Source organism: Bufo bufo, chromosome 6 (assembly GCF_905171765.1).
Source record: "Bufo bufo chromosome 6, aBufBuf1.1, whole genome shotgun sequence".
NCBI lineage: Eukaryota > Metazoa > Chordata > Amphibia > Anura > Bufonidae > Bufo > Bufo bufo.
Genome location: NC_053394.1, coordinates 268,950,099 through 268,974,404, shown reverse-complemented (window position 1 = coordinate 268,974,404; position 24,306 = coordinate 268,950,099). Strand labels below are relative to the sequence as shown.

General features: G+C 46.0%; 1 protein-coding gene across 2 annotated transcripts in view; it reads left to right on the top strand.

Moving 5' to 3' along the window:
- Positions 1 to 24,306, top strand: part of SCD (stearoyl-CoA desaturase) — a 69,521-nt gene that overhangs the window by 23,296 nt on the left and 21,919 nt on the right. For both annotated transcript variants that reach the window (XM_040437857.1, XM_040437858.1), the window contains exon 2: positions 13,817 to 14,081. In XM_040437857.1, the coding sequence (XP_040293791.1) occupies positions 13,835 to 14,081 (247 nt within the window). In that variant the 5' untranslated portion in view covers positions 13,817 to 13,834. The remainder of the gene's footprint in view (positions 1 to 13,816; positions 14,082 to 24,306) is intronic.

The following is a 24,306-nucleotide window of genomic DNA, read 5'->3' as shown; positions in this document are numbered from 1 at the left end:
GAAATGCAAATCAGTTGCTATCTTTTATTTAAAGTTATTTTTTCGATTTTCCTTTTGATGTGCTATCTGCCACTGTTACAATAAACCTACCATTGAAATGATACTGTTCTGAGACTTTTCATTTCTTTGTCATTGGACAAACTTACAAAATCAGTGAGGGGTCAAATAATTATTTCCCCCACTGTAGTACGACAACCTCTTTCTAACAAAGCTAGAACCAGCCCTGTACCTCACATGGGTCCAGAGATATCCACATTCATTGCTCTGCTGGATTTATATCAAGCTGACAGCTCAAGGGGAGTTTCTTCTGCTGCAGATCAGGGGGCGTGTCCATGCTGACCCTATCACAGCTCAGGAGGCAGCTGAAGGATGAAACTGAGCATGTGCAGCCATCTCAGTGAGCAGGTCAAAGAAATAAGAAAAAAATAAACAGCAGGTGGCGCTATACAGATACATTTTATTGAATAACTCAGTGGCTATGCTAAATTTTTAATTACATGCAATTAGAAAAGTATTCAGATCCAGGTGCTGGTTTGAATTGTAGACTATTTTTCGTGGGATTACCCCTTTAATTGATCACAGTGGCTGATGCTGAATAATAAATCTGTTTATGCCATCTATAAGTTGGCTTAGTGTTACTCCAAAAATGTGCCAAACGTTTGGCGCACAGCAGTGCATTTAGGCCACCCCCCTTTCCGTGAAGCCACATTCCTTTCCCTCCAAGCCATGCTCCCTTGTCGGACGAGGTGTAAAAAAGTTAGAACAAATGATAAATGCAGTGCAAAGCACGTATACCAAGTTTTTGGAGCAAATTGCACGTACGTGGCGCATCTTCAATAGGAAATCTGCCCCACTGTCTGCCACAATACCACAAAAAAACTCTGCAAAATATGCAGATGCCCAACAAAGTCTTGATTGTTTTTTCTGGCATTTTCAGGGGTTGAAAACCCCAGTTTATGTATCTAGAGACCCTAAGGCTACTTTCACACTTGCGGCAGTGTGATCCGGCAGGCAGTTCCGTCGTCGGAACTGCCCGCCGGATCCGCCGATTTGGATGTGACTGAAAGCATTTGTGAGACGGATCCGGATGCGGATCCGTCTCACAAATGCATTGCAAGAACGGATCCGTCTCTCTGCTTGTCATGCGGACAGACGAATCCGTCTTGTATCTTTTTTCACATTTTTACCAGTCTGCGCAGGCCAGAAGGACGGATCCGGCATTCCGGTATTTTGAATGCCGGATCCGGCACTAATACATTCCTATGGGGGAAAATGCCGGATCCGGCATTCAGGCAAGTCTTCAGTTTTTTTCACCAGTGATAAAACCGTAGCATGCTACGGTTTTATCTTTTACCTGATCAGTCAAAACGACTGAACTGAAGACATCCTGATGCAAACTGAACGGATTCTCTCCATTCAGAATGCATGGGGATAAAACTGATCAGTTCTTTTCCGGTATAGAGCCCCTGTGACGGAATTCTATGCCGGAAAAGAAAACCGCTAGTGTGAAAGTACCCTAAGACAACACCTGCCTTTCTACTCTTCAGAGTGTATTGTACTGTGATCAGAGGAATTGGTGGCGTTTGTTTATCCAGAACTAATGTTTCAGTACTTTCATCATCCTAGCGGCATTTCTCAACAACCGCCAAAAATAGGACATGCAATACATTGACATAACTGAAGTCATGGGAGTGTATTGCACTTTAGCCTACTGACCCAGATATTTTTAACCACAGCATTTTCTATGCAATGAACACTTTTAAACTCCAATATCCCAACCGGGAGGAAGGCAAGAACCACATAACTTGTGTTCTCAGCATAATCATAGTTTAAGGTTGTTATCAGTACATGCACAGCACACAACATAGGTGACTTCTATCAGGCTTGATCAGGCCACAATATTCAGATCATCCTACTGTAACTTATTGGGCTTTCTTTAAAGAATAACTTTAATTTTTCCCCATAAATGAATGAAGTAAAGATCAGAAATGCTCTTGTATATCTTTTTAGAGAAAATCACCTTTCTCCACTTATTCAGCTGCCTTCCTTCGCCCTTCCCCAGCCTACTGTACTGATCATTTACTCTCAATTCACTGGCTGAATCTGTCTCCAGTGAAGAAGGCTTAGGTTAGATTCACATCTGCTTCCATCACAGATTCCTGCAAAATAAAGGTGCGGGACCCGCACCTATATCGAGAACGAAGCCCCGCAAGGTGGTGGCTGGAGGACTCCGGTCTGGCCACTACCAAGCCGGCTCCCTATAGAAGTGAATGGGAGCTCCCATTCATTTCTATGGGGCCGACGGAAATAGCCGAGTCAGCGCTCGGCTATTTTCACCAGCCCCATGGAAAATGAATGGAGGGCGCATGCGCAGTGCGCCCTCCTTGACTTGCGGGGCTCCATTCTCGAAAGAGGTGCGGGTCCCAGCGGTGGGACCCGCACCTATAAGACAATGGGGGCATATCCTAGCGATATGCCCCCATTGTCCATGGTGAGACAACTCTTTTAAGTATATGCTACAGATAGGAGAGCAGGATCTCCTTGTTTCTTTATGTGCTGTGTGTTGGAGACTTCATAGTAGCTAGTCTCTCCTTGTCTTCCTGCAGGCAGGGCTGGCTTTAGGCTGTCAAACTGCCCTTTATTATCCAGTAGTAGAATAAACAGAAATCTCGCTGATAGAGCTGTAGCAGGCCGTGACGGCAGTGTGAACAGAGGCCTTACCTAGTCATCTTCTAGTTTGTTCTTTTCTGTGTTTTGCACAGATACTGGCTTGTTCATTCTTGGCACGAGTGACTGGTTCATGGGGTGTTGTTTCATTATCTGCAGCCGCTTATTTGTCCAGTAATTGTCATTTTACACGTTTCCTGTTATTGCTGCAGCGACGTTTATCTGTATCTGTGTTATGTCACTTAACCTTATTTTATCACTGGGAATTTCAATTCTACAACTTCTATGTCAAAGTAAGGCTTGGCTTAGTCTTGGCGAGTCCACTCCCTGAGCAAGAAAAGATTAGACAGCTGAAATACTGATGCCTGGGACTTATCTTCCCTGACATCTGTGATCTGTTGCCAGTGGAGAGTTGGGACACATTAGATGGTCGTCCAGTCCCGCCAAAATCGGCAGTTTTGGATGACATTTATCCAATGGCTACCTTTTATCTTTGAACCGACAATTTAAAGTTAATGCAAAACAGAGAAGTGGTTTTCATGTGCAATGTTTGCTTGAGTAGGTCCAACAACTTTCTTGGTGTGCCCTTTCCTTAAAGGGAACCTGTCATGTTGAATAGGGATGTCCCGATACCATTTTTTTAAGACTGAGAACGAGTACCGATACTTTTATTTAAGTACTCACCGATACCAATTACTGATACTAATTTTAACAATAAAATACACACACATGTATTTTCTGACCACTGACCAACCAAAAGGCCCAAAAACAGAACTATAACATTCCAAGGAGACATTATACTGTATGGGGGCAGCCACAAGGAGACATTATACTGTATGGGGGCAGCCACAAGGAGAGGTTATACTGTATGGGGGCAGCCACAAGGAGAGGTTATACTGTATGGGGGCAGCCACAAGGAGACATTATACTGTATGGGGGCAGCCACAAGGAGATGTTATACTGTATGGGGGCAGCCACAAGGAGACGTTACACTGTATGGGGGCAGCTACAAGGAGACGTTATACTGTATGGGGCAGCCACAAGGAGACGTTACACTGTATGGGGCAGCCACAAGGAGAGGTTATACTGTATGGGGGCAGCCACAAGGAGACGTTACACTGTATGGGGCAGCCACAAGGAGAGGTTATACTGTATGGGGGCAGCCACAAGGAGAGGTTATACTGTATGGGGGGCAGCCACAAGGAGACGTTATACTGTATGGGGGCAGCCACAAGGAGATGTTATACTGTATGGGGGCAGCCACAAGGAGACGTTACACTGTATGGGGGCAGCTACAAGGAGACGTTATACTGTATGGGGGCAGCCACAAGGAGAAGTTATACTGTATGGGGGGCAGCCACAAGGAGAGGTTATACTGTATGGGGGCAGCCACAAGGAGAAGTTATACTGTATGGGGGGCAGCCACAAGGAGAGGTTATACTGTATGGGGGCAGCCACAAGGAGAGGTTATACTGTATGGGGGGCAGCCACAAGGAGACGTTATACTGTATGGGGGCAGCTACAAGGAGATGTTATACTGTATGGGGGCAGCTACAAGGAGACGTTATACTGTATGGGGGCAGCCACAAGGAGAAGTTATACTGTATGGGGGGCAGCCACAAGGAGAGGTTATACTGTATGGGGGCAGCTACAAGGAGACGTTATACTGTATGGGGGCAGCCACAAGGAGAGGTTATACTGTATGGGGGCAGCTACAAGGAGACATTATACTGTATGGGGGCAGCCACAAGGAGACGTTATACTGTATGGGGGCAGCCACAAGGAGACGTTATACTGTATGGGGGCAGCCACAAAGAGACGTTATACTGTATGGGGCAGCCACAAGGAGACGTTATACTGTATGGGGCAGCCACAAGGAGACGTTATACTGTATGGGGGCAGCCACAAGGAGACGCTATACTGTATGGGGGCGGCCACAAGGAGACGCTATACTGTATGGGGGCAGCTACAAGGAGACGTTATACTGTATGGGGGCAGCCACAAGGAGACGTTATACTGTATGGGGGCAGCCACAAGGAGAGGTTATACTGTATGGGGGCAGCCACAAGGAGAGGTTATACTGTATGGGGGCAGCCACAAGGAGACGTTATACTGTATGGGGGCGGCCACAAGGAGACGTTACACTGTATGGGGGCAGCCACAAGGAGACGTTATACTGTATGGGGGGCAGCCACAAGGAGACGTTATACTGTATGGGGGGCAGCCACAAGGAGACGTTATACTGTATGGGGCAGCCACAAGGAGACGTTATACTGTATGGGGCAGCCACAAGGAGACGTTATACTGTATGGGGCAGCCACAAGGAGAGGTTATACTGTATGGGGGCAGTCACAAGGAGACGTTATACTGTATGGGGGCAGCCACTATTATACTGTATGGGGCGGCCACAAGGAGACGTTACACTGTATGGGGGGCACAAGGAGACGTTATACTGTATGGGGGGCCACAAGGAGACGTTATACTGTATGGGGGCGGCCACAAGGAGATGTTATACTGTATGGGGGCAGCCACAAGGAGACGTTATACTGTATGGGGGCAGCCACAAGGACATGTTATACTGTATGGGGGCAGCCACAAGGACATGTTATACTGTATGGGGGCAGCCACTATTATACTGTATGGGGCGGCCACAAGGAGACGTTATACTGTCTGGGGGCGGCCACAAGGAGACGTTATACTGTATGGGGCGGCCACAAGGAGAGGTTATACTGTATGGGGGCCGCCACAAGGAGACGTTATACTGTATGGGGCGGCCACAAGGAGAGGTTATACTGTATGGGGGCCGCCACAAGGAGACGTTATACTGTATGGGGCGGCCACAAGGAGACGTTATACTGTATGGGGGCAGCCAAAAGGAGACGTTATACTGTATGGGGGCAGCCACAAGGACACGTTATACTGTATGGGGGCAGCTACAAGGAGACGTTATACTGTATGGGGGCAGCCACAAGGAGACGTTATACTGTATGGGGGCAGCTACAAGGAGACGTTATACTGTATGGGGGGAAACCACAAGGAGACGTTACACTGTATGGGACGGCCACAAGGAGACGTTACACTGTATGGGATGGCCACAAGGAGACGCTACTGTAAGGAGTCAGGACAATTTTTGAAGCCCCCCTCCTCAGTATAATAGTCTTGTGGCCATCATACAGTAATGTATATTTCTTCTTGCCCTAATGCCTGCTTTTAGAGATCAATGTGCAGCTTGCAGGCAGGAAGGGAGGGACCAGGGCCATAGAAGACAGACACTATCACCAGGGACTTGCTCCTGGCAAACACAGCTCTGCTGCAGTGAATGCAGTGGAGCAGACTGATGTAATTACAAACAATGTATAGTTATTGCAGGGACTCAGATAATCGTCTGAGAGTTTATTAGTTAAAAGAATCTAATGAGTCAGAGACTGTGTCACCGAGTCCGTGCCAGACTTCCTGCTCTGCTACATGCACCCTGTACACACCCAGCTCCACTACATGCTATGCGGACGGACTTACAGGGAGCGCAGAGCAGGAAGCCTGGCAGGGACTCGGTGACGATTCTTTTAACTAATAAACTGTCAGACGATTCTGCTCCCTGTGCTGTGAGTCTCTGATTGGTTGGAGGGCGGGGAGGGGCGGGGCGGAGCTAGCTTCCACTGTCGGCTCCTATTACACAGTGCCTGCTGCTGCCTGTGAAGCTGTTAGCTGTGCGAGGTGCAGGGGCTGCGGACGGACACAGACACATAGAAGCGGCGCACAGGTATCGGCAGTGGTATCGGGGACATTTGCACGAGTACATGTACTCGTGCAAATGCCCGGTATCGGTATCGGGACATCCCTAATGTTGAAGATGGTGTTTGAGCTGCAGGCAGCATGTTATAGATCAGGAGCAAAGCAGATTGATATATATTATGTGAAAAGATTCACTAAAACCTGTAATTTATTCATTTAAAGGGGTTATCTGACTCTTTGTAACTGATTACCTATCCTCAGCATCTGATCAGTGAGGGTCTGACACCCAGGACCCCTTCTGATCAGCTGTTTGAGAAAGCTCCAGCGCCTTTTCAAAGCTCAACCTAGGCCAGTGACGTCACAACCATCGGTCACGTGGCCTAGGTGCAGCTCAGCACCATTTAGCTGATGGGAGTCCTGGGTGTCGGACCCCCACCGATCAGATGCTGATGACATTACAAGTTTTACAGACTCTTTCCCATAAAACTATACAATCTTCAATCTTCTCAGCTCCTCCTGCTCTATAACATGCTGCCTGCAGCTTACATTACAGTTTGATGGTGACAGCCAGTGCTTGAAGTGGGCCGGAACGCGGCGGTACTCAGTACCGCCACTTCCAAAAATTGCCCTGGAGAGTACCAGCACCTCTCTGTGCGCCCAGTACGTGGGTTTCCGGTACCGGAGCGCAGCGGAGAGCTGGCAGTATCTCCTCCCTAATGTCGTTGGCTGGGCAGCTAGTGGAGGGGGGCGGGTCGTTGCAGAGTACGGCTCAGGCTGGCGCAGGCAGGGAGTTGACCTCACGTTAGGTGACGTCAACTCCTTCCCGCGCGCCTGTGTGGAGCGATCAGTGCGGCGACCAGTGACTGGTCCTCCTTGGAGTCAGGAGTCGGACGGTGCAGCAAAGAACATCGACTTTGCTTTGGAATCCAACTTCTGAAGAGTACTGGTGAGTGACAGGCACCCCCCCCTCCCCCCACACACATTAGTTCCTCTCTGTACCAGTACCCCCCCCCCCCTGGCAGGGGGGTACTGGTACAGAGAGGAATTAATGTGTGTGATGAGGGGGGGGTCTGATGTGCAGGGGGGTACTGGTACAGAGAGGAACGAATGTGCGATGGTGGGGGGGGGGGGTACTGGTACATAGAGGAACTAATATATATGTGTCTGATGGGTGGGTCTGATGTGTAGGGGGCCCCTGCACATCAGACCCCCCCATCACACACATATATATTAGTTCCTCTATGTACCAGGACCCCCCCCCCCCCCACCCCCCCACATTCGTTCCTCTCTGTACCAGTACCCCCCTGCACATCAGACCCCCCCCCCCCTCATCACACACATTAGTTCCTCTCTTTACCAGTACCCCCCCCCCCCCCACCACCACCACACATTAGTGCCTCTCTGTACCAGTACCCCTCTGCACATCAGACCCCCCATCACACACATATATATTAGTTCCTCTATGTACCAGTACCCCCCCCCCCCACCACCACCGCACATTCGTTCCTCTCTGAACCAGTACCCCCCTGCACATCAGACCCCCCCCCCTCATCACACACACACACACATTAATTCCTCTCTGTACCAGTACCCCCCTGGCAGGGGGGTACTGGTACAGAGAGGAATTAATGTGTGTGTGTGTGATGAGTGGGGGGGGGGGGGGTCTGATGTGCGGGGGGGTACTGGTACAGAGAGGAACGAATGTGCGGTGGTGGGGGGGGTACTGTACTGGTACATAGAGGAACTAATATAGATGTGTGTGATGGGGGGGTCTGATGTGCAGGGGCCCCCTGCACATCAGACCCCCCCATCACACACATATATATATTAGTTCCTCTATGTACCAGTACAGTACCCCCCCCACCACCGCACATTCGTTCCTCTCTGTACCAGTACCCCCCTGCACATCAGACCCCCCCCCCCCCCCCCCCACTCATCACACACACACACATTAATTCCTCTCTGTACCAATACCCCCCTGCCAGGGGGGTACTGGTACAGAGAGGAATTAATGTGTGTGTGTGTGTGATGAGGGGGGGGTCTGATGTGCAGGGGGGTACTGGTTCAGAGAGGAACGAATGTGCGGTGGTGGGGGGGGGGGGTCCTGGTACATAGAGGAACTAATATATATGTGTGTGATGGGGGGGTCTGATGTGCAGGGGGCCCCCTGCACATCAGACCCCCCCATCACACACATATATATATTAGTTCCTCTATGTACCAGGACCCCCCCCCCCCCACCACCGCACATTCGTTCCTCTCTGAACCAGTACCCCCCTGCACATCAGACCCCCCCCCTCATCACACACACACACACATTAATTCAGTATTGGGGGGGGGAGCACCGGCGCCTAATAGAGTACCGGCACCTCTTTTGGCCCACTTAAAGCACTGGTGACAGCGTCCCTTTAAGGAGAGTCCAGTCCCATGGTAAAGGTGTACAGCGAATTGCATCTGCAATGCACCAAAAATTTAACCCAACAGTTATCTGGCAAAAGTTAAAAGGAACCTGTCAAGTTCAACATTTAGTCCAGCCTGAGGGGAACTTGTAAGGCAGGATCTACACTTAGGCCTCTTTCACACGGGGTGAACGCATTGCACCCGCACTGAATCCGGACCCATTCATTTCTATGGGGCTGTGCACATGAGCGGTGATTTTCATGCATCACTTGTGCGTTGCGTGAAAATCGCAGCATGCTCTATATTGTCCGTTTTTCACGCAACGCAGGCCCTATAGAAGTGAATGGGGTTGCGTGAAAATCGCAAGCATCCGCAAGCAAGTGCGGATGCGGTGCGATTTTCACGCATGGTTTCTAGGTGACGATCGGGATGGGGACCCGATCATTATTATTTTCCCTTATAACATGGTTATAAGGGAAAATACTAGCATTCTTAATACAGAATGCTAAGTAAATTAGGGATGGAGGGGCTAAAAAAATAATAATTAAACTCACCTCATCCACTTGTTCGCGCAGCCCGGCTTGTCTTCTTTCTTCTTCTACGATGACCTGGGAGGAAAAGGACCTTTGGTGATGTCACTGCGCTCATCACATGGTCCAGATGACATCCATGACAAGATGGAAATTACTTTCCAGAGCATCATCTATCAATGGTCCGTGAAAATCACTGACAGAACATGGATGCTTTTCATGGACCCATAAACTTTATAGACAGTCAGTGGAAAATTACTGACGTGTAAAAAAACACATTAAAATCAATGGGTAGGTCCGTGATTTACTGACGTGTGAAAGAGGCCTCACTAAGCAGAAATGACTTGATGGCTGTCAGCCTTTCCTGTATGAGCATGACTATAGAGATACTGTAGCTGTCAGTCGTCAGTTAGGACTACCCACATGGCACTTTCACACATGCCAGTTTGTTGAAGTTTTTGAAGCCAAAACCTTGGATTGGATTGAATAGAGGGAATTAGAAACTTTTCTATATAAATTCCCTCACTTTATGATCTGCTCCTGATGTTGATTAAAACACTGTCAAAAAGTTGCAGCAAAACAGCTCGCACCAATGAATAAAATCACTGTATTCTCTATAACTGTCATTGTTGAGGGAAAAATAGCCCATATTTAATATACAATAAATATTGCCCAATGAAGGTAGAACCCAATAACAGCTATCCTCCAAAAAATAGAACAATTTAAATTTAACAAGCTTGTATAACAGTGTACAGCCATTAAAGGGGTTGTCTCATCATGGACAATGGCGGCATATCGCTAGGATCGCTTGTCCTATAGGCCTTACATTTTAATGCTGTACTGAGACTGATCTCCATACAGCATTAAAACGAAGTTTTGAGCAAATCAATTTCAGATCTCGGATTCGAAGCTCGATTCGCTCAAAACTAGTAGGTAACATAAAACATTTTAAAGAAAACCTACTTCGGTTAGTTGTTACGGGGCTTCACCTTAATGTATTGAAATAAAATGGCCCAAAGACCTATTCGGGCCAGAAGAAATTTGAAAGTGGCACCATCTTGCAAAGCATCATGGTCCTAAATTCCAAGACCATTACAAAACCACTTAGTGGCCCCCTGATATCATCTTTATAAATAGATGCTGATTGCATCCATGTATAAGTAATGTCTGGTTGGAATTGCTCTTAGATGCCCGAACATGCCACGAGGAGTTATATCACTTCAATAAACACACAACTTGTGCCATAAATTCCTGACTCAATGTATGTGAACTGACATGGTCTTTTTTTTTTTTTTTTTTTTAAAAAGTGAAGTAATAGAAGAAAAAAGAATATATGTGAATAACTAAAGATATCATAGGGCCACATAGCAAATCGTAGTATGTGCCCCCGGTGAGATTTTTGACAAGTTTGCCATTTTTATTACCGTAATTCGTGGAGGGATCTTTAAAAAAAAAAAAATCATATTTTTGCCTAATTCTACCTGACTTCTACGTGGGAAAAAGTGGAACAGGTGCTTTATACAGTCCTGATCAAAAGTTTAAGACCACTTGAAAAATGGCAAAAAATCATATTTAGCATGGCTGGATCTTACCAAGGTTCCAAGTAGAGCTTTAACATACAACAAGAAGAAATGGGAGTGAGACAAAACATTTTTTGAGCATTCAATTTAATGAAAACAACGAATAAGCTGAAACAGGCTGTTTTTCAGCTGATCAAAAGTTTAGGACCACACCTCCCAAAAAAAACTAAACCCCCCCCCAAAACAGAAATCCAACTTCCAAACATGAACTCAGTAATGAGTAGCTCCGCCGTTATTGTTTCACTTCCAAAATTTGTTTCGTTTCGGCATGCTTGATGCAAGCGTTTCCATGAGGTGAGTGGGAACATTTCTCCAAGTGGTGAAGACGGCCGCACGAAGGCCATCTACTGTCTGGAACTGTTGTCCATTTTTGTAAACTTCCCCTGTCATCCTTCCCCAAAGGTTCTCAATTGGATTTAGATCAGGGGAACACGCAGGATGGGCCAAAAGAGTGATGTTATTCTCCTGGAAGAAGTCCCTTGTCCTGCGGGCATTGTGTACTGTAGCGTTGTCCTGTTGAAAAACCCAGTCGTTACCACACAGACGAGGGCCCTCAGTCATGAGGAATGCTCTCTGCAACATCTGGACATAGCCAGCGGCCGTTTGACGCCCCTGCACTTCCTGAAGCTCCATTGTTCCACTGAAGGAAAAAGCACCCCAGACCATTATGGCGCCCCCTCCACTGTGGCGCGTAGAAAACATCTCAGGTGGGATCTGCTTGTCATGCTAGTAACGTTGGATCAGGACCATCAAGGTTAAATTCTTTATCATCAGAGAATAAAACTTTCTTCCACCTTTGAATGTCCCATGTTTGGTGCTCTCTTGCAAAGTCCAAACAAGCAGTTCTGTGGCGTTCAAGGAGACGAGGTCTTTGAAGACGTTTTTTGTTTTTGAAGCCCTTCAGTCTCAGATGCCGTCTGATGGTTATGGGGCTGCAGTCAGCACCAGTAAGGGCCTTAATTTGGGTCGAGGATCGTCCAGTGTCTTGACAGACAGCCAATTGGATCCTCCGGCTCAGTGCTGATGACATTTTTTTGGGTCTTCCACTTGACTTTTTTGTTCCATAACCCTCAGGATCATTTAAGAAATTCCAAATGACTGTCTTACTGCGTCCCACCTCAGCAGCGATGGCGCACTGCGAGAGACCCTGCTTATGCAGTTCAACAACCCGACCACATTCAAAAAGGGAAAGTTTTTTTGCCTTTGCCATCACAACGTGTGACTACCTGACAGAAAATGACATTGAATCCACATCTTTGCACACATTTGGCCTTTTAAAGGCATGTGGTCCTAAAATTTTGATCAGCTGAAAAACTGCCTGTTTCAGTTTAAAAATGTTTTGTCTCACTCTCATTACTTCTTGTTGCATGTTGAAGCTCTACTAGGAACCTTGTTAAGATCCAACAATGTAAAATATGATTTTTTGCCATTTTTCAAGTGGTCTTAAACTTTTGTTCAGGACTGTATATATGACACCAAATTTCTCAGTGTATTTACATCAGAAAACTGGCATAAGTACATTGATAAATCTTCCCCCATAGACCTCAGTTAAAGGGGTTGTCCGGGTTCAGAGCTGAACCCGGATATACCCTTATTTTCACCCAGGCAGCCCCCCTGAGGCTAGCATCGGAGCATCTCATGCTCCGATGCGCTCCCTTGCCATGCGCGATTTAGCTAAATCGCGCAGGGCAAGGTCTCTTTTGTTTTCAATAACACACTGCCGGGCGGAAACTTCCACCCGGAAGTGTGATCGGTGACGTCACCGGCTCTGATGGGCGGGCTTTAGCACTGCCCTAGCCGTTTAACTGGCTAGGGCCGCACTAAATCCCGCCCATCAGTGCCGGTGACGTCACCGGGCTTCATGGCAGCCCCATGGAGAGCCCCGGTACGTCACCGGATATCCAAAAAATGCCTTGGAGCATGAACTGCTCCGATGCTCAAGTCAGGGGGGCTGCCGGGGTGAAAATGGAGGTATGTCCGGGTTCAGCTCTGAACCCGGACAACCCCTTTAACCCTCACGCTGTATATTCTAAATCTGCCTGTCTGCAGCAACCGCTAGGGTGAGCATCAGTGCATAGGAATTTATACAGTTACCATTGAACTAAACAAAATCTGTCTCTAAACACTAAGCATCTCTGCAGAAAAATGCTGTAGATTTAAGTCAAGAAGAAGTTTAGCAGCAGCCCCCCTCACCATGGGCCTCATAGTAGTGGTATGGTCTGCTTCCATGGTAAGTACTCTGCTGGTAACTGCAGAGCCATGAGCATGCAGCCAGTATGGGGGCAAGTATGGAGTTGCACAGCCTCTGTAAGTCCTGTATGCATGGACTTATATTATCCTAGCAGTACCTCCATACATATGGTCCATACAACAGAAAAAAAAAACTTTGTACGACATCTGGAGGTCATAGTGAGCTTTTGCACAGACTCTAGGAGAACCCTCTTGCAGCTTTGAAGCCATAATACATCTGTATGCATGAGGTCTAACTTTGAGCAAAAAAAAGGTAAAACTAACACATTGATTACCAAATATTGCAAAGATTTGACTATTGATCCTCAACGTGGCCATACACTTTGGATTAACATTATTCAAACCTGGTCAACTAATGTATATGAGGGTGTTTCCACTCCAGCAAATGTCAAGCTAAAGACGGATGGGGGCTTTGGGGCTTCCTTTGGCTCTCAGTGGAGATAAGCCACTGTCACAGGAGTCTGACAGCAGCTTTCTCCACTCTCCCCTTTCAGCACGCATGCACACTTGGCCAAACCGAGTTGTCGACCGCTATCTGAAATATGCGGCCATCTTTAGGAAGCATCATAGGTATTATATACTGTAGGTCCTAACCTTGCTTTTCAATCTTATTGTCATAATAGTTGTACAATTTATTTTTCCTCTTCTTTTTCTCAGTGTTGATCCACTGTTAACATGATGTATCGGGGAAGTCAGACTGTGGGCACATACGTGGAAAATCCCAAAATAAATGGAGAGGACATTGGACAAGATCGTGAAATGTCAGACGATGTATTTGACACTACTTATACTGAGAAGAAAGGTCCCAAACCTCCCAGAAAAATCGTTTGGAGAAATGTCATTCTGATGGCTATGCTACATTTTGGAGCATTATATGGGCTCTCCTTTTTACCAGCTACGAAACCCGCTACTATCATTTGGGGTAAGACAGCCTTCTCTTCTACCTTTAACAGATAGATAATATCTAAGTTAGGGTTATTTTCCCTCACAAATGGCTATTCAATGAAACAACACAGACTTTGTGTTACAGCAGAGTTATTGTCAAGAGACCTTGTTCACTGCGAAACACAGAAGCTAAGAACTATTAGAATAATATCATGATGCTTCGTTTCATAGAGGTTGCATGGCATTAGAAGAGGTCTGCTTTGCTTTCCAGAATCAGTACTCCAGCTCAAGGAACTGGCTGCTCGTAACAGCTTGAATTCCTAGCGCGAGATATACAGCCAGGGTTGAAGGAAGATCCAACCTGTCCATTAAAAGGGTTGTCCGGGTTCAGAGCTGAACCCAGACATATACCCCTCTTCCCCCACTTAGCCCCTCTGACATGAGCATTGGAGCATTTCATTTTCTTTTTCTAAAGATCCGGTGACATACCAGGCTCTCCATGGGTAAAGCTAGGTGGAGGCTTCTGCCTAGCAGTGGGCCTGGTTGCGCCACCAGCACTAATGGGCGGGCTTTAGTGCTGCCCTAGCCTGTAAAAAATATAAACAAAAAAGCCCTTGCCCTGCACGATACAGCGCTGGGCAAGTGAGAGCATCGGAGCATGAAATGCTCTGATGCCCATGGCAGAGCAGTTGAGTGGGGGAAGAATGGGTTATGTCCGGGTTCAGCTCTGAAACTGGACAAGCCCTTTGATCCTGCTGTGGTCCATGATCAAAAAGGGCTCCCCCTGCGATCGGGTCACCAAGTTGGGGAGGCAATTCACAGTCAGCCCTAAGAGCCTATGAAGGACCCCAGAGCTGTCTGTTCAGCAAGTCTGCTGTGATACAGACAGAGTATTATCTATTAGCATACAGAAATACGCAAATACATTTTAAGTGTTAATTAAAGTTATGAAATGGTGATCCCATAATGAGATTTAAAAAAAAATAATATAAATAATGTATTAATAAAGCTCCCCACCCAAAACAAAAACCACCATCATTTTTTGTAAAAATACATTTTATTGTGCACACATTAAATAATAAAAAAAACACATATTACGGTAACAACACGTCCATAATAGCCTGAAGAATTTAATTATCAGTTTGAAACATGAAAAAAACATAAAAAGAAATATATTGAAAAAACTACACCAAAAATACATTTTTCCATATTCCCACAGCAAAAGAAAATGATATACAGTAAATTACACCGTAATTTATATGTCCTCCCAAACAATGCCAAAAATATAATTTCTCCTGCTTAGGCTACATGCACACGACTGTATGTGTTTTGTGGTCCGCAAATTGCGAATTGGATGACATCCGTATGCCATCCGCTTTTTTTTTGCGGATCCATTGTAAAAATGCCTAAAACGGACAAGAATAGGACATGTTCTATTATTTTTTCAGGGCTACAGAACGGACATACTGATGCGGACAGCACACAGAATTTAATTTGTATTTGTATAAGCTCTTTATCAAAAAGGAAAATTCTCTTTCATCATATTTTTATTTTTTGCCTTTTTGGTCATGGCCTCTACCAGAAGCAGTTTTAAGGGCATAGTAGAGTATATCTCTCCATAGCACCAGAGTTTGGCTTTAAAGGGGTTTTCCCGTTAAATTGGTTTTCTAGGTGTTTAATATTAATGAACCCCCTCCAATTGGCTGTTTGAGGAGGCCACGGTGCTCACCTCCTTGCAGCTTACCAAGCAGAACACCATCCATTGGACAGTGGCAGTGCTTGGTATTGCATCGCAGCCCCATTTAGTTGAATGGGACTGAGCTGTGCCTAGGCCATGTGACAATGAAAATGATAAAACAGGCCTAGGAAGAGGCCGCAGTGCTCAGGGGTGCCACTTCCTCTTTAAACAACTAATCGGTGGGGGTGTCAGGAGTTGGACCCCCAATGATCAGAGAATAAGATAGGCCATCAATATGAACATCTCGGTTAAAATAAGTTTGAAAAATAGTGTTTGACTCACATAATGTAAGCTACATACTTACCAACTTTTAGGTTGGAAAAATCGGGGCATTCAAAACCCCACACATGGAAACACCCCTGACACCGCCCGAAAAACACCTGGTTATGGGTGAGGTTATTGTTAGCCCTGCCCATTTTTAGCCCAGGACAGCCCAAATTTGCCAAGACTTCAAATTTGGAAAAGTTTGAAACTATGAAGCTATTGTATGTAATTGACCTAATGGGCCATTTTTTTTAACATGATACACTTACATTTTGTTAGTTTTCACCTTCATTCACTCCAGTAGTGCTGCTCTCCCACAGTTGGCCAGTGGTACCTCCTTATCTAAACTCCTCTCTACTGTATGTGCACTATCTTACAATGGAAGAGTATAGGGAATCTAGTAACTGTGCTTACGCATGGACTGAGGCACCTGTATGCTCCGACAGTGAAGGAGACTAATGGTACTTGACGGATCCCATTGACTCCAGTAGGGTCTGTCAGGTTTTTCTCAGGTAGCCTAGCATTTTACCGGACAAAACATGGTAGAATCTTCGCCTCTAACAGAACTTCTGACATAGATGAGAAAAGCCCTTTAATTACCCTTCAGTACTAGGGTTGCTTTAAAGGGCATCTCTCAGCAGATTTGTACCTATGAAACTGGCTGACGTGTTACACAAGCACTTGGCAGCTGAAGGCATCTATGTTGGTCCCATGTTCATATGTGCCTGCATTACTGAGAAAAATAAAGTTTTGATATATGCAAATTTTCCACTCGGACAACGAGGGCGTTGCCGTTACACCCAGAAGCTCTGCTCTCTCTACAACTGCCACATCCTTTGCACCTTAAATGACAGGACCAGGTGTGATGACATTTACACTGCCTGGTCCAGTCAGTTACAGAGAGAGCTGAGCCTCTAGGTGTAATGGCAATGCCCCGTTGTACATTTGCATATATTAAAACATAAATTTTCTCAGCAATGCAGGCACACATGAACATGGGACCGACTTCAGCTGCCAAGCGCACATGTAACAGGTCAGCCAGTTTCATAGGTACAAATCTGCAGACAGATGCCCTTTAAGGACTAGTTATGTGAGACATCTACTTTAATTAGAAGTGCTCTCCATGTGACTTGTCTGCTTTATTGAGCCTCAAGAAATTGTGGGTAAATGTAATTAGTGTTGACAGCAAGCATATTATAGCTTGAGTTACAAGTCATATGATTTTTCTGTTATGCAGTTACTGCATTTGTGCAATATTTGTACATTCAGTCATTTCCTGTATATCGGGTTTAGAGTGGTGAACAAGTAGAATGACAGGATATTAATATTAGAGATAGTAAACAATAAGTTTATTTTTAACATAGATCCTACAGTGAAGTTAAAGGAGTTATCCCATGACTAATGTAAAAAATGAGAACCAGACATCATATAGTACGACAACCTCTTTCTAACAAAGCTAGAACCAGCCCAGTACGTCTCATGGGTCCAGAGATCTCCCCATTCATTGCTCTCCTAGATTTATATCAAGCTGACAGCTCAAGGGGAGTGTCTTTTTAGCTGCAGCTCAGGGGGCGTGTCCATGCTCTCCCTATCACAGCTCAGGAGGCAGTTGAAGGATGAGACTGAGCATGTGCGGCCTTCTCAGTGAGCAGGACAAGGAAATAATAAGAAAAAAAACAGCAGGTGGCGCTATACAGATACATTTTATTGAATAACAGCGGCTATGATACATTTTTTATCCCATGCAATTACAAAAGTATTCAGATCCAGGTGCTGGTTTGTAGAATATTTTTCATGGGAAAACCCCTTTAAACATAAAAATTTGATTTAAACAATAGGTCATTTTCTAATGACACATTCCCTTTAAAGCAAATACTGTTAGCATGTCTTTATGAAAAGGTTATTGACGTGGCATGGTCATTGTTTCCACCAGTGAGAACCAGAAGTGAAATATAAAGGTGTGGAACAAAGGCATGTATACTATAGATATAACCAACAGGTTCCAGGTTAACCCCCAGCGGTGTGGACCAGGCTTCCTGTGTACTCCATGTTATCAACCCAAGTAGGTCTCATCTCTCTTCAATCCTGCAACGGATGGAAATGAAGGGAGCACAGTCCCAGACAGTCCCAAAATGGAGGGTATATGTTGAGCTGTGTTCTTCTATGTATGCCCCTTTTGTTCTATCCATGTCACAGAAATCACCCATACTGTGCAAATATAGAATTATTCCAGAGCCCTTATAAAAGTATATTACTGCTACAAGCAGGTAAAAGATTCTGTAAAGTGGGGCGTGGCCTAGCGGGGCATGTGAGCGGACGTGTGTTGCAGAGCTCCTCCGCTACCTCGGCTATTTTATCCTGAGAATCTGCTGGTTCTCCGTTTATCCTGCGCATACCCGACTGAACGGGCATAGAAGATCCCCTAGCTTGCTGGGGAGGCTGTTTGGAGCTGCCATGACCAGGAGAAAGGAGTAGAAGGGATTGGAGAAGGAGGGCCAAGATGGCGCCGGAGCCACTCCTGGGCGTTCAGGTCGCGTCACTGAGGTGCAAAGAGAAGCTGCGGCCAAACTAGAGAAATATGCCAGGTTATCGGCTGTTACCTCTGGGAAAGGCACTCCCAAGAAACCGGTGGCTACCGGAGACATGTCGGATGTGGACTCTGATGCTGAAGGGCCTGACCCGGATAAAATGCTTGCGGCCCGGTCAAACCGATTTGGCGCTCTGGCTACTGTAAGTGACCATCTGCCTTCAGAAACACCTGATTCTGATTTGGAAGAGCCGACGTTAAAAGACGTTATGCAAGCTATTACTAAATGTGGCAGGTCGCTGAACACCCTTACCATGCAAGTAGGGGCCATTAAGGAAGATGTCTCCATAGTGCGGCACGACATGAAAAAGTTAGCTGACCGTACGACTGCTTTGGAGGGCCGGATGGGGGAAATGGAGGACGCCATGTCTCCTTTGACTAAAAATGTGAGAGACTATTCATTGAGGCTGGACATTATTGCAGCAAAGCAGGACGATCTGGAAAACCTGTCCCGTCGGAATAATGTCCGGGTGGTGGGGGCGCCAGAAAAAGCAAAAGGCGGTAATCCGACGGAGTTCTTTGAATCCTGGCTACGGGAGAACTTTGGTGCGGATGTACTGACCCCTTTATTTTCTGTGGAAAGGGCCCATAGGGTCCCTACACGTCCTTTACCACCAGGCGCCCCGCCTAGAACAGTTTTGATTAAGATCTTACACTATAGGGACCGGGACATTATTTTAAGAAAAGCGCAGGAAACACCCGACTTGTCTGTGGATGGACATAAGGTGGCGCTCTTCCCGGAGGTTCAGAAACGAAGGGCCAGGTTCCTAGATGTGAAGAGGCGTCTGCGGGTACTTAATGTGTCCTACTCAATGATGTATCCGGCTAAACTAAGGGTGGCAGCGCTGGGGACCACGCATTTCTTTGAAGATCCGAAGGAGGCAGCAAAGTGGATGGATCGTCATGAGAGGCAACTCGCAGCGGAACACGACTGATCCCCAATCGCAGAGTACCACCATGTTTCGTTTAAGGTCATATGGTCTTGTTTGCTACGACCTGGTTGTGTTCGGGTATGAGTGGTCCTGAGTGGTATTTTGCTTGATGCGGGTATGTGGATAGTAACCTTACTGTATTAGAAGTCGATTGCATAAACCAACAGGTACTGTTATTTTCCTAATGTATTCCTGTATAATCGACCAAGGAGCGGTGTGGAGGGAAGTTCTGGTTCCTTTTGAGCTTCCTATTTTGTGGTCACGCACCCACGTTTGTTTTTGGGTACACTCTAGACTTCCTCTCCAGGTGATAGGAGGAAGCCCTTGGATACTCAGCTAGCCTCAGTAGCAGGTTATGTTTCTCTTCCCACAGGCCTTAGGTTAGGTGCTTTAGTGGGACCTGCTGGTGGGGTGGCTGCTTTGTTGGGTGACATATTGGGATGTTTAGAGAGAAAGTTTGGGGGAGGGGGGTGGGGGGGGGATGTTCTGATTTATTATAACGCACACACTATCTATGAAAGTGAAGGTATTTGTTTACTGTCTGAGTATGATATGACTAACCATTATGTTTACCCCCCTGGTGCTATTATACATGACATTAGACTAGCCCATTTCTGGATATTTGATCATGGCGGGGGTGGTTAACCTTCTCAGCTGGAATGTACGGGGGATTAAAGATGCCATTAAAAGACGTGCTGTCATGGATTGCATGCAGCAACATCAACCATTGATCTGTTGTATTTAGGAAACTCACCTGACCTCGGATCAAACCAAGTTGCTTACCCCTAAGTGGGCAGGGCACTGTTATCACTCCACCTTTTCGTCCTATGCGAGGGGGGTGAGTTTCCTGGTTCACAAATCGATTGCGTTTACCTGCATTGCTAAAAAGGTGGATAGTGAGGGGAGATATATTTGTTTGCACTGTATGATCTTCACAACCCCATGTATCTTGGTGGGAGTGTACATTCCGCCGCCATACTCACCGGTTATACTTAGGGGTGTATTGCAGTTTATGGCAGACTTGCCTGATATCCCAGTTCTGTTACTCGGGGACTTTAATGATATTCTTGATCATAGTTTAGATAGAATGGGAATGGGACAATTGCCTCAATGGGGAAGGGGAGGTTAACTTCCTTTGGGGTTCTTATGCGAGAGGCTATGATGCTAGATTTCTGGAGATTGAGGAATCCGTTAGTGAAGCAGTTCTCTTGTTGCTCTAGCACTTACAACTCCCTGTCTAGAATAGATCTTATTCTTGGGAATGCCCTTATGGGAAAATTTGTGCGGGATATACATTACTTGCCTCGCAGGATCTCAGATCACTCGCCAGTAGTTGCGGTGATTGATTTTCGTACATCACGGGTTAATAACAATGGTGGTTGGAAATTTAATCCTTATTGGCTACCCCTCTTGCCAGACGCTGGCGGAATTGGAGAAAAACTCAGAGAATTTTTTCAGTTTAATTTACCGTCCGCAACCAAATCAGTAGTGTGGGAGACTTTGAAAGCGTTCCTGAGGGGCTTACTCATGGCGGAGGTTAATAAGAAAAAAAGTGAGTCTAGGGCACACACGAGAAAGCTAATTTTAGAGGTTGAGGCAGCGGAGGCAGATTATATTTCACACCCACAAGATATTGCTAGGGACAAATGGAAGGAATCTCAACAGAAATTGAATAACAGGTTAATGGAGCAGGCGAAAAACAAGCAGTTTTTTCAGAAACAAGCCTTCTATGAGGAGGGAGCCTTCTATGAGGGCTGGTAGACTTTTGGCATTGATATCTAAAGCACAGTTGCAGCCCACGTATATTGCAGCTTTGAGGGACACACACGGCACTACTCAAACTGAACCACCGCAGTTGCTCCAGGTTATGTGCTCATTTTATTCCACTTTATATCAGTCCAAATTGAGAGTTATGGATGCGGAGATTGATCAGTTCTTGATGCCCTTAAAATTACATACCCTGTCAGGCGAGCATAAGGCACTGTTAGAAGGCCCCATCACCGTTCAAGAACTAGAGGTAGCATTGGGTACAATGTCTATTAACAAGGCCCCAGGAAGGGATGGCTTACCAGCTGAGGTATACAAACAATATTTTAGCATTCTTCTTCCCCAATTGTTAGAGGTCTGTAAGGAGGCCAAGCAGCAGGGACGGCTCCCTGACTCTATGAATGAAGCAGTCATTGCGCTTTTGCCTAAACCCGGTAAAGACATCCTTGAAGCGGAATCCTATAGGCCCATTTCTCTACTCCCAGTCGATATAAAAATTTTAGCTAAGGTATTAGCAAATCGCCTGAACTCAGTGATATCCACTCTGATTTGTCAAGATCAGGCAGGCTTTATGCCTAATATGTCGACTGCGGTGAACATTAGACGTTTATTTCTGAATATTCAGGCAACCCAGGTCCACGCCTCGACCGCGGCCAAAGCCTTTGATAGCGTAGAATGTCGTTATTTATGGCTGGTATTCAAGAGAATGGGTTTTGGAATTTAATTTATATCATGGATTCAACTGTTATATGCATGCCCTAGAGCTGCGGTGAGGGTCAACGGCGATATGTGTAACCCATTTCTGTTGTTTAGGGGCACGAGACAGGGGTGTCCACTGTCGCCGCTTCTTTTTGGGGTGGCAGTGGAGCCCTTGGCTGAGGCTCTTAGAATGGCTACCACAGTCAGGGGTCTTCAATATGGAACACTTACAGAAAAAGTGGCTTTATATGCCGATGACTTGCTTTTGTTTTTGGATGACTGGGAGCGGTCTCTTCCTGTTGCAATGACAATTATTAATCGCTTTGGGACTTTGTCCGGATTGGTGATTAATTGGTCAAAGTCTGTTTTGTTACCCTTAGGCAGAAGTAATAGTTCGCCACTTTCCACTGTGGGAGGACTACAAGTGGTCACATCCTTTAAGTACTTGGGGGTATGGGTAACTGCAGATACCGGTGATTATGAACGTCTGAATCTGGTGCCAATGCTTGCTGAATTCCGGAAAAAGGTACAAGCCTGGAGCAAACTACCCTTGTCTGTAATTGGTCGAGTCAATCTTTTGAAAATTATATTAATGCCAAAACTCTTATACCTTCTCCATAATGCACCAATCTGGATCCCGCTTCGGTTTTTTAACACTGTTAACGCAGTCTTTAGGGACCTGATATGGAAGGGGGGTATCCCTAGGATTAAATTGTCAACCCTACAACAGCCAAAAACACAGGGGAAGTTGGCTGTGCCTGACCCATGGTCCTACTATATTGCAGCCCAGTTACAACATTTCAGGGGATGGGGGGACAAGACCCAATTGAACAATGCTGGACGTATCATTCAATACTTAAAGAGGACCTTTCACCAGAATAAAGTATCTAAACTGACTATACAGACGTATAGAGCGGCGCCCAGGGATCCCCCTGCACTTACTGTTATCCCCGGGCGCCGCTCCGTTCTCCGGTTATAGCCTCCGGTATGTTCATAGTTAGGCTCCACCCAGGGGAACCTGCCGGCGTCTCTTTCTCCTATGCTGTAGCTCTGCGATTGGCCAGCACTACAGCATAGGAGAAGGAGACCGCGGCAGGTTCCCCTGGGTGGAGCCTAACTATGAACATACCGGAGGCTATAACCGGAGAACGGAGCGGCGCCCGGGGATAACAGTAAGTGCAGGGGGATCCCTGGGCGCCGCTCTACACGTCTGTATAGTCAGTTTAGATACTTTATTCTGGTGAAAGGTCCTCTTTAATTCAATGTACCTGCTTAATGTCTGCTTTAGAGGATGGATCCTTCCGTACTCATGGTACTCAATACCCATTGATAGGTATGTTGCATAGAATATGGTGGAAAACTAAGGAGAGGGTAAATATCAATGGGTATCTTTTCCATACTCCTATTTGGCCTAACCTCTTGTACGCTGAATTGGATAAAGTTAGTGGCGTGCAGCAGTGGGAGCAATATGGGCTGGGTAGAATGGCTCAGCTGTTTTCTGAAAAGACATTGAAAAGCTTTGACCTTCTGAGGCAGGAATTTAATATTCCGCATAAGTATTTTTATATATACTTACAGCTGAGTCATGCTATTCAGACTCAGGAAAAACAGGGGAAGATTCAGCCGGCGTCCAAATGTATTATAATAGATTATACAATGAAAGCAGGTACCACTAGTGGGGTGATATCCCTTTATTACGACACACTCAGGATGGAAATAAATAAATCCAACCCGCTGCAATTATATGAGAAATGGAAAACAGATGTAGAGGATCTGACAAAGGAACAATGGGAGGAAATTCTTACTGACTTTCCGACATTATCACTGAGCGAGTCATATAGAATGTCCCAATTGTATCTACTGCACAGGGTCTATAGAACGCCCGTGCTGCTGCTCAGAATGGGCTACCGGAAGGATGATGTGTGCCCACGTTGTGACGTCTCACGGGCAAACTTGATCCATCTTATGTGGAATTGTCCGCGGCTAAGGAGGTATTGGGTGGAGGTAGTGGAACTTATAAATCAGGTTTTTCAATCCAGCCTAGAGGTTACTCCCCTGACCTGTCTACTTGGCTCAGTGAAGGTACCAAGAGTCATGTTGAAAAAAAAGGTGGCTATTATGCGAGTATTATATCAGGCAAGGAAATGCATAGCATTCCATTGGATTGATAAATCAGCACCAACAGTTCAGGAAGTAGTGAGTAGGGTACACACGTTGGTGAAATTGGAAGAGTATGTTTACTTAAAGAGAAACGCGATAAAGAAATTTGAAGCTA